We start from the raw sequence: 11200 nt of genomic DNA on the forward strand, positions 1-11200 counted from the left end.
TATTAGGCCTTAGGGACCAATCTTCACATCCGTCTTGCACCAACGCGGCTGTGCTGGTGTCATAACAGGTGTCTCCCTAAGTTGCGGGCGGGGGGTGTTCCTTAACAAATTTCCTATATTTATTCTCTATCTATATCATATATAATTCATTGATATATATACATTAGAAAACAATTAAAAAAAATAAAATACCAAATTAAATCAGAACACCGAAAACAATGAGATGAGATGACTGCTAGGTTAAATAAGTCAGTTCATGAACCTAGCAACCACATTCATCTTACATCTTATAATAATGACAACCAAGGGGGCGGGGACGAAACGATTATTCCCTCATCACATTGATACCTATTACACAGGACCATAAAGCAGTTGGCATGCGTCCCAAGCAGGACAGGTAAAGGCTATCATGATTCAAGACAGCAGTGCTCACTGAGCTTTTTTTGTAACTCTGCCCTCCCTTCGGCGCTTAAGAGCTTCAGGCGTGTACTCAGTGTCGAGAAGGTAATCCCACCACCGAAAGCTACTCGAATAGTTGCCGACAAATTTCTCATGGTGAAGATCATGGTGATCAGCTCCAGCCCAAAAAGGCAAGAAATGGTGGAGACTCCAAGGGAACTCATAGCCGCTGTGCGCATCAATGGCCTGGAAGAGCCGTAGGACAATCCAGACATACATCGTAAAGATATGCAGGTCGCCAGTCAATGCACACCAAAGAATGGGGCATCCAACCGTCCCAAACCCTAGAATCATAACCTCAATAGGCGACGCATATTCGGCGGCCATACCGAAGGGTGCCGAATACTGGTGGTGGATTTTATGGATAGCCTTGTATAAAGGGCCCCAATGGAGGGCACGATGAGAGAAATAATGCCATGTATCCTCAAGAACAAAGAAAATGGCAATCTGGTACATCATGGTCCAAACAGAGGGAAAAGGAACCGACGTAGACAGACCGAAGAACTGCGCCATAGGGTGGAAAAGCCTGCAGACACACCGTTAGAAACACACCATGAAGACCGGTTGAATTGAGACACCAACCAAATCTGCGGAAGTTCCACAGTGAAGTGGCTAAGAAGGACAAACTTGGCGCAATCCCATTGCTCCCTAAGTGAAGGAATTTTATTCTGAGTAGCCAAGTTAGGGCCTTGCGATAGGCATTGAGATCGAATCCTCTTACATTCTGGATTTTATAATTCTTAAACAAGCCCAAAGTGTCAATGAATATCCAGGGAAGAGAACGGCCGAAATAGACAATCTCATGCATCACAAATGACATGATGCCAGTTGCAAGGACATCGTTTTGCATCCAGGCATACCACGCGGACCAAAGTCTCTCCACGACATTGAGATGTGCATTATGTCGGGAAAGTTCCTCATATTGCTCCCAATAAGTACCAGGAGACGTCGAGAATAGTGTCGAATTCCTGTACCTTGTCAGGACTAAACTATGGTCGAACCAAATGACAGGGGATAAAACAACTCACATTGTATTTGATAATCGCACCTGTATCGTGGTATAAGAGACGGCTGGGCGTGGAAATCCTATTCTTCCATCAATAAGAAGAGAAGCAAAGGAATCCGAGTCTGTTCTGGTAGAATATTGTTGGAGGGTGTGATGGTATTTCAGGAGGGAGAGCTAGTGGTTACTAAAGGCGTCGGACGGTCGGACAGGACATCCATTCCCGGGGTGGCGAGACTTTTTCTTAACTTTTTCTGTTTGGACTAGTAATGTTATTATTATCGCCTAGCCCCTTGTCACCCCTGAGAGATCTTCTCCAAAGCTTCCCATAACTACTGCATGATTGGCTACCGAAAAAGTCGAAGATTATCTAAGCCTTCTAGCGTACTGCTAGACTACAGCCAGTAAGAAACAACTACCACAACCTGTACAGAGTGACCATATTTTTATTTATTTAAGACCTCTGTGCAGCTCTGCCTTAATATTTTCAGGTCTAGATATAAATCCTTATATATCGAGTCATTATTTCATCTTCTTAAAAGTACAAAGACAGTCTTGCTGATATCTGGAGAGCGGAGTAACTCCAATGTCACATTGACATTGGACACTATTACCTCACAACCTGACTTGCATACACATCTACATCTGTAGGTAAGATTCTTAGTCGTCGATTTCTTATACCCGATAGGACGATAAGTAGGAGCATCTTTAGTTTTCAATATCGAATTCCCCCTACTTGACCAGAGATGTCTATATAGGTCCAGCTCTAGATAGCAGTACGTTCACCTATACCTGTGGGGTGCTCCCTACAGGAAGTTTGTATTGTTTGCCTTATAATAATATGGCAGGCAGTCTAGTATGCATGACGCCATGCCCGCCCTGTCTTTTAAGCTTTGTTATTATGGCTGCAATCTACATAACTTGCGGAGTTATTGCACGCACAGAGATACACTATGATCATCATAAATCGGTTTGTTACTTCTGATGCAACCACTCGGGAAATGTGCTCACAGTCAGTAGTCACATTCATCACTTGAGCGCAGAGCTCGACAGAGTGCAACAGAAAGTCAATGATGGTCTGCCTAGTCCTACCCATATCCTATCTGAATACCCATATGAAACTTCGAAGGATATAGCGACGTTGCTTAAGTTGATCCAGTCGTTTTCTGTGCAATCTGTATCTCAACCGTTATTACGAGCCGCTCAGGTTAGGGCTCTGATCTCCAAGTTCCCTCATTCCCTGCTCAAGGGAAAGGAATTGCCCGATGAAACTGTCGCATATGTGCTGGATATGTCGTGGATCATGGCTGCGAAGGCATTTTTGCAGGTTTTAGGCATAACCTTCAATGTTCTTCTAGAACATACTCACAGTATCGGCGAAGAGGCCTTGTACTGGGCCGATGTTTCAGGATCAAATTGGTATACCGGAGCATACGCAGTACAGACAGCTCCAGGTCGACTATGGCATTTCCTGAGACGGTCACTTTTGCACATGGAAGAGGACGGCATCCGAAAATCTGTCAACCAAACAGCATCTGTTTCGTGGGCCAGATTTTACAACATAGTGCACCAGTGCCTTGACCCACGCGCGATGCTCTCCCTGCGGGCAAGGCTGTTATCTTCATTTACTGCGAATAGGTCTGAGATTAGACAAAAATGCAAAGCTTTGGGAGCAATGCGAATGAGAAACGCCAGCGGCATTGGCCTTCTCATGTCGCAATGCTCGCTTCTCAAAACAAAAATTAACTCAGAGTTCGCCACTGATGACCGCTTGCGTGATGCTGTGTTCAGGGGTGTACTCACGTTGAAGGTTCTCTTGCAAAGGGTGGTACATGAAGGCACAGAATATGAGCTTGAGGAGAGGGTTATTACCGCAGTCGAAAGGGAAATTGTTCGGTCTCAATCTGAGATCGCAAAATTCCTCCAGACGCCCGAGTACATTATCGAGCAGCTTTTCAATATACTCGACGAATTATTGCCAGATTATAGCGCCTCTTCAAGGAGGGCAATCAGTCACCATGGACGTCCCTCGTGCTTGGTACGTTATTGGCTGCCGCTCTCAGTGGGGGTGCTTTCGACGAGCACTTTCCTAAGGTTGTTAAGCAGTCGGCAGCACGAGCTCATAAGATGGATTTCCGATATCGGATTAACTGCTTGTGAATTCTGGGGTAATTGGGTCGTTGAGCCTACGCGGAGACTTATAGGGACTATTCGACATGACGAAAAGAGCGAGATTGCACTAATGAGTAAGAATAGTCTCGAGGCGGATAGGGCCAGCTTAGAGCGGATGGTTCTTGATTTTGTCCTCGATCGACCCGAGTCTGAGAAAGAGCTTGGTGCGAAGCAGATTGACACAATCACCGCGAGGATTCGAGAAGGTGACCTGACCCCAGTACTGCGAGCGTACGAAAAAGATCTGCGGAAGCCCTTCATTGGAACTGTACGTGGTGATCTAGTACGGGCTCTTCTGATTCAGATTCAGAAAACGAAGGTGGATGTTGAAATAGCGATTGGTGGAATCGATTCATTGCTGAAAAGCCAGGAGCTTGTTTTTGGGTACGGGCTGTCTTTCAAGAACTGACCCCATGCAGAGCTGACATGACATGTGCAAGTTTTGTGAGCCTCACCCCAGGGATCATGGTCACGTACGCGTTTCTGAGATGGGCGTTTGGCGTCTTCGGCAATCGCAAGGGCTTGCAAGTAGGAAGGCGAAAACATGAGCTGAGACATGCTTTGCGGTATTCACAATACAACCAACCTAACGATCCGTGCTGATGTGAATTAGGGATGTCGACCGTACCTTGACACTGTCAACACCTACTGATAGCGGTGTTCTGACCTATAAGGATCATGGTCTTTTGGTCTGTGGTGCAGATATTCTCCTACAAAAAGCAGCAACAATTCTGAGAGGAGCTGATCTCCGTGATTTTCAAGAAGACATTGGTGACCTGCTAGATATACATATCGGAACACAGAGGCAAACCCAGGTTGTAAGTAGAATTGGATGGGTATACTCTCGATGGATCAAGTAAAACCAATATACTGGTTGCTCTTTTGTACATTGATGTTAATAGGATGAATTCACATCCACATAACTTCTCAGTGTCACTTTCTATATATATAAAACGTACAATATCATACTATAATGGTAATTTGCAAGGGAATTCTGTGAAGGTATATGCTTAAAGCACATTGCACATCAGTGACTAGGTATGGGAAGAGTATGCTATGCTTGATTAAAAGGGACAATGGGAATTATCACTAGTGGCTTTTCAATAGGTTCTAGGATCACACACCCCCTAATGTCTGAAACCTAGATAGAATTTCTTATATCATAAAGGTATTCATACTAGTTATAGAGTGGTATTGGTCCTAGGTGTAAGCAAGGAGCTGTTCATTAGATGGAATATAGGTGAGATATTTAGATACATATCTACCTGGAGATGTGGCACTAATCTGTACATGTTGGTTGTAGTCAGCAAGGTATGTTTTCCCAGCTTCTACAGAGGTAGGTACAAACGACTATTGCAACGTTTTCAGAATTGTTATACCCCCCTAGATAACCCTTCAGATGACTTGACTTTTTGCCAACTAACCACACAACATTAGGCTGTAATCTTTCACCCAATTTGTTGAATTTTTTTTTCTTTTTTTATCTATCATTTCGTGCCTAGAGTTTCGGGGGCAGGATCAGTCAAGTACCAGGCAGGAATTTCTGACATTTCACATCAGAAATCTATCTTCTTAATTTCCTCAACGTTTGCCAATCTGACGAAAGTCCTGATACCTCTTGGTGGCTGCCTTTTCTCTGCGGACAATCACCAAGAGTAAGAAGGAAGGGCGGGGGAAGTACGATTATCTTGATAGGGGAGTTCTACCCACGACTACGGAGGTTCATCCCCGTAATATCGATCGGAATCGTACCCAAATATCGACGACTCTCTTGAATTCATACCCAATCCACGATACCACAATGGCTGGCACAAGAAATTATGACTTTCTGGTAAGCTTAAATCACTTTTATAATCTGATTATTTGATAACCGAGAATCGCTTTGGTTGTCATAGATCAAGTTGTTGTTGATCGGGGACTCCGGCGTGGGGAAGTCATGCTGCCTTCTGCGATTCAGTGAGGATTCGTTCACACCCTCATTCATCACTACGATTGGAATCGACTTTAAGATTCGCACAATTGAACTGGACGGCAAACGCGTGAAGCTTCAAATATGGGATACCGCAGGTCAGGAGCGATTTCGAACTATCACAACAGCGTATTACAGAGGCGCCATGGGAATTCTTCTTGTATATGATGTCACGGATGAACGCTCATTCCAAAGTAAGTTCCCTCCACTCTCAAACAGTGATTTGACGCTGACTGCTGCTGCAACTTGTTCAGATATACGTACATGGTTCTCGAATGTTGAGCAACATGCGAGTGAAGGGGTACACAAAATCCTCATTGGTAACAAGTGCGACTGGGAGGAGAAACGAGCCGTCTCCACAGAACAAGGCCAACAACTCGCTGATGAGCTAGGCATCCCATTCCTTGAGGTGTCTGCCAAGAACAACATCAACATCGAGAAAGCATTCTACAGTCTCGCCTCTGCCATCAAAAAGGGCATGGATACATCGAAATCTGAACAAGTGGGGTCACAGGGGGTCAATATAGACCATCATGGATCGGGGACGTCTGGGAGTACTGGCGGTAAATGTTGTTAGGCATGCGCTTTCGCTCCTAACGTTATTCAATCTGATTCGGGCTTCCTTCCATTTGGCGTCATCCTTCAACTCAACCTTTAAACAGGGGGGGGCATTAGTTCCATTTACCATCAGTTGTTAATCACTCCAGAGGCCCTTCATGCGACCAAGACCTCGTTACAGTTGGAATCCGCCTTGGAATCCGCAAATGTTATCATAGTCATCCACTGAGGTATGCTAGGCGGTATTTCGATCCTTTGGTCTATTTGTTCTTTGATTCCTGGCGTTAGAGTTACCAAATTCAGTTTCGCGGCACTGTTCATGTAAGTAAGTCTAAGAAAACAGCTACTTGAACTTCTGAGGTTAAAGCATAAACCAAGAGAATCTCCATACACCAGGCTTCCTTGATTGAAATAGTTTTGAGACAAAATCCGCAATCCATATCATGCAACCAGCGTCTTTGCTCAACCAAGGCGGAAAGGGTACAGAGAACAAGGTCTTGGTTACCTAGCTATTCTAAGCAGACCCACCCGACAAGTTGATATTAGCACTTGGAGGTATTACTTAATCACTAAATCTGTGTTCCGTTTAGGAATATTAAAAGTTTTTATGGTAGTATATAAAATAATATAAAAGTTAAGGTAGACATTTGCATTATGCATGCAGACTTTAACAAGTCAATATAGTACCTCGAAGGTGATTTCAATGATCATTATTCCCTCTTCAGAACTATAGTATGTCTTACACAATTCCTTCGTTATGAGCACAATGACCATGTCAAGACTTACACTGAAAGAGAAAAGGAAGCTGAAGCTGTCCAATATTATAATCTTGCCTTCTTGGTCCCGTCAAGTCAACAGACATCAAATTCAGCGAAAGTTGGAGTGAGACTGATCTTGTGTACTCCCGGTTTTCTATCACTTGAAATGTCCGACGCTCGTCTCTTTACTGTTCGACCGTTGTCAAAACAAGCGAGGAGTGACCATAAAGATGCGTTTCGTATCTATCTGTCATCATCGTCTCTAGCCGGTCTCAAACTTCGAGCTGGAGACATTTGCAGTGTGAACACGCCCGGCGGAAACCCAAAAACCGCCGTAGCTTGGACGGCAGCCGAGAATATACAGAGTACGGTCGTGCAAACTTCGAGGACATTCCAAGATTGTTATGAGATAAAAGTCGGGGAAAAGGTATCTATCAACAGGGCCGAAGATCTATTGGAAGAAATAGATCGCGTCTATTTTACAGAAAGCTCTGATGTAGATCGCCTCACGAGATACGGCGGCCCCATTCCGCCCAAGGAAAAAGACCACTGGGCCTTTGCTTTGGGGTTCCCTCTTTCGAGATGCGAACTTGTCGCTGTTGGTCTGACTTTTGATCTGGAGCTAATAGGGCAACGAAGAAGTTTCAAAGTGGCCAATATTAAGACAGCGACTAGAAATCCCGCCAACACTCTATTTCGCTTTACTGACAGATCGCAAATCGAGATCGGCGATGAATTTGATGGCGTCCCAGAAGAGGTGCCATCAGCAATACAAGTAAAGCCTTCCGGTTTAGGAGGATTGTCTCGCCAGGTCGACAGCATCAATGAGAGTCTTGCCGATTTCAACTTGGTGCAAAAGTTCAGAATGCCATCTTTCTATGAGCACAGTCGGGGTATCCTACTATATGGACCTAAGGGGACAGGCAAATCTGCCCTTCTGCACCAGATACAAGCAGCAGGTTGGAAAAAGACGTTTAGTCTCGGTTCATCCATGTTTAGCCGAAACATTGGTGATGCGGAAGCTAAGGTTCGCAATGTTTTTCAAGAGGCAGTACGTTGCCAGCCAAGTGCCATCATAATTGATCAGCTCGACTTCATTGCTCCTAAACGAGCATCACTAGAATCTCAATCTTTAACATCAGTACTATGTGAATGTCTAGATCTGATCAAAAGTGCTCTTGTGCTGGTTGTGGCAGCAACTCGCCATCCTAACGACGTTGATGACACACTCAGGACACCCCACCGTCTAGCAATCGAGATTGAAATGCAGGTACCCACAGCGCAAGACCGAGCTGAAATCTTGCGGGCTATTTGTGGAAGCTCATCACGTCAATTGAGCGAAGAGCTCATCGACATGATTGCAGAGAAAACGCACGGCTATGTCGGAGCTGATTTGTTTGCCTTACTTCAGCTTGTATGCCGAAAAGCGCGGCAGAGGCAGTCATGTCAATCTCATTCGCCAACTAGGCCCTGCGACGTTACATCAACCCCTCACATAGTGGCGGGCGTTGAGCACATCGAGAAGAACATGGCCGTTGACCTGGATATCGAGGAGTTGGATGTTATGTCAGCTCTACAGGAAACTCGTCCTACCGCCATGCGAGAAGTCTTCCTAGAGACACCAAAAGTCAGGTGGACAGATATTGGCGGGCAGCATGATATTAAGAGGCGTCTCCAGAAGGCTGTAGAAAGACCTCTTAAAGTGAGTATCGGCCCGTCAGCGCTCCTCTTGACTTGCTGACCTTTCATGCAGTTCCCTGAGCGGATGAAAAGACTCAATGTGAACAGTAAAAAAGGGATACTTCTCTATGGCCCCCCGGGCTGCTCTAAGACGCTAACGGTGAAAGCACTTGCTACCGAAGCAGGTCTCAATTTCTTGGCAGTCAAGGGTGCTGAAATCTTGAGCATGTATGTCGGCGAGTCAGAACGAGCTTTGCGTGAAATTTTTCGAAAGGCACGATCTGCGAGGCCGAGTATCATATTTTTTGATGAGATCGATGCGATCGCGTCACGAAGAAATTCATCTCACGGAGGTGTCAATGTGCTCACCACTCTACTAAATGAAATGGATGGCATCGAGGAATTGAAAAATGTGTTGGTCATTGCTGCGACAAACAAGCCTGACGTGATTGATCCTGCCCTGATGCGCCCGGGTCGCCTGGATAACATTTTGTATATTGGCCTGCCAGATTTTGAGGCGAGAAAGGAGATTCTGCACATCTGGTTTCGCAAGTCCGTGGTCCATCCCGAAGTGGACCTGGAGGAGCTAGCCAAAGAAACTGATGGTTATTCAGGGGCGGAAATTGTGAGCATTTGCGAAACTGCAGGTGACGCAGCATTAGATGAAGAAGAGGAGACTGGCCAAGAACAGGAAGTAAAGTGGAAACATTTTACATATGCGCTTCAGCAAGTGGAGCGACAAATTACGCATGACGTCCTCAAAGAATATAAGCAATGGGGAGGGTCTGCAAAATCAAAACCTTAGGCCTCAATCAAATGGTAATCTACATGATCTATTTTTGTATCTATTTCATAATCAATGTCATTATTGTATGAAAATTAAAAAAATGGCGCTGTTATACAAGGTATCCAGGAAAAAGAATAAGCTAAAAAATAAGCTATAAGACTGAGGTAAATGGTTACAATGTGTGAATTTGGCCTGGCTTGTGATGGCTAGCTAAGCTGGAAAGTTGGACAACCGCTTTAGTAGATAGATATCTAGATACCTGACATCCTTCGCTTAACAACCCCTTCCGACATCCAATACCAAGTGTATGGTTTCCCTCGCATTGGAATTGGCCCAATCTTCTCTCCCGATCGCAGCTTACTCTCCAAAGTCCATTGTCCCTTTCTAGGCATCATCATTAGGTGATCCACGCTCGTCCGTTCCAGGTGCTTTGTGTCTCTTCCACGTCATGTCTTCAAGATCACCTCAAGGCCGATCGCCACGTCGCTCAATGCACGAGATGGATCTCGAAGCACTCAAACAACAACCACGGCGTTCGATGTCCCCTCGAGGAGGTTCAAGGTCCGTCAGCCGGAGTCCGTCCGCTCACTATGATAATGACCGCCGCGACAAACGTCGTTCTAGAAGCTGGTCTCGGTCTCTCTCGCGTTCTCGGACATCATCCCCGAGCCGTAGTCGCAGCCCAAGCCGTGATTCTCGATGGTACAGAAATAGGAGCTACAGCCGTACACCGAGTCCAAGCAGTGGACTTCCAAGAAGTTCAAAGGTCTGTTCTTATTTTATCGTACCTATTCCATCTCCTTCTCTCCGAAACTTGCTGACGGCCAACTTCATCGTAGATCATAGTTGAAAAATTGACTAAGAATGTCACCACATCCCACCTTAGAGAGATATTTGGTTCATTTGGTGATATCAAGAGTCTTGAGCTTCCCATGAACCGAGCTTGTAAGTACTCACTTTCTGGACTGGTGGTATATGTGCGTATAAACTTACACCACCAGTCATGACAAATAGAGGCGCGGCCTATATTCTTTATCACGATCCTGCAGATGCAGAAGCAGCGATATCGCACATGCACGAGGCCCAATTAGACGGTGCCGTTCTGAATGTCTCAATTGTGCTGCCTAGGAGAGCCTTCTCACGTTCACCGCCACCAGCAGAGAATGGCCGGGGTGGCTCTGGCCGTCGTAGGTATGACTACAGAGAGCCCTCAAATCACCGGTCTTCGCGTATTCCTCCAATTGTACCTAGGTCTACGCCCCCTAGAAAGCATGGCCGCTCGCGGCCCATGGAACGACATGATTTATACCGCCCGCGCTCTTTGTCGCGCTCTAGGTCACGGCGTCGCTCATTGTCGTCTTTCTCAGAATCGCGCTCTAGGTCCCCAGCAAGGAGAAGAGCGCACATCCGCGTGGACAGCCCTAGGCACCGTAAACGCCGCAGTCCAAGTTATAGCAGTTATGGTTACAGCAGTCATAGCGACGAAGATAGAAGCCGGAGCAGGAGCAGAGTTCATCGCTTGGACGCGTCGAGAAAATAACCTGGAAAAACAAATATTGTGTACTATACCTCAGTCCCGCATTGAAGTGCACATGCATGGTCATGGTCATTCCAAGTGCTTTATTAGGTCTAATGACAATAGTCTTCAGGAAAAGGCTTGATTTATTATGCTGAATGGAACGCGAAATGCTTTGTTATCATCAATGCATAATTCAAATTGACTGACTGAGCCTTACAACCAAGCAAGAATCAGTTGCTCTCATGAACAGCTGCGCTAGTCTCAAATCGACATCGAGGTGCGGATCAATTCTCGT

At 45.6% G+C, this 11200-nt stretch overlaps 4 protein-coding genes across 4 annotated transcripts; 3 read left to right on the forward strand and 1 right to left on the reverse strand.

The window, feature by feature from the left end:
• Positions 1-429: 429 nt before the first annotated feature.
• Aud_002069 (sterol desaturase family protein) lies at positions 430-1279 on the reverse strand (the record flags this gene model as incomplete). Its single annotated transcript, XM_043296071.1, has 3 exons — positions 430-985; positions 1042-1127; positions 1181-1279. 3 exons carry the CDS (start codon positions 1277-1279, stop codon positions 430-432), a joined length of 741 nt encoding a protein of 246 aa, XP_043152006.1.
• A 1486-nt stretch (positions 1280-2765) lies between these two features.
• On the forward strand, positions 2766-4494 carry Aud_002070 (NCA2 family protein; the record flags this gene model as incomplete). The annotated part of the gene is made up of 5 exons (XM_043296072.1): positions 2766-3500; positions 3576-3902; positions 3945-4018; positions 4075-4200; positions 4248-4494. 5 exons carry the CDS (start codon positions 2766-2768, stop codon positions 4492-4494), a joined length of 1509 nt encoding a protein of 502 aa, XP_043152007.1.
• A 941-nt stretch (positions 4495-5435) lies between these two features.
• Positions 5436-6180, forward strand: srgA (Rab family GTPase srgA; the record flags this gene model as incomplete). The annotated part of the gene is made up of 3 exons (XM_043296073.1): positions 5436-5465; positions 5530-5797; positions 5858-6180. 3 exons carry the CDS (start codon positions 5436-5438, stop codon positions 6178-6180), a joined length of 621 nt encoding a protein of 206 aa, XP_043152008.1.
• Positions 6181-7085: 905 nt separating this feature from the next.
• On the forward strand, positions 7086-9404 carry Aud_002072 (putative AAA family ATPase; the record flags this gene model as incomplete). Its single annotated transcript, XM_043296074.1, has 2 exons — positions 7086-8621; positions 8673-9404. 2 exons carry the CDS (start codon positions 7086-7088, stop codon positions 9402-9404), a joined length of 2268 nt encoding a protein of 755 aa, XP_043152009.1.
• Positions 9405-11200: the final 1796 nt, after the last annotated feature.

The sequence above is a fragment of the Aspergillus udagawae genome, assembly GCF_001078395.1.
Source record: "Aspergillus udagawae IFM 46973 DNA, scaffold_11, whole genome shotgun sequence".
Lineage (NCBI taxonomy): Eukaryota > Fungi > Ascomycota > Eurotiomycetes > Eurotiales > Aspergillaceae > Aspergillus > Aspergillus udagawae.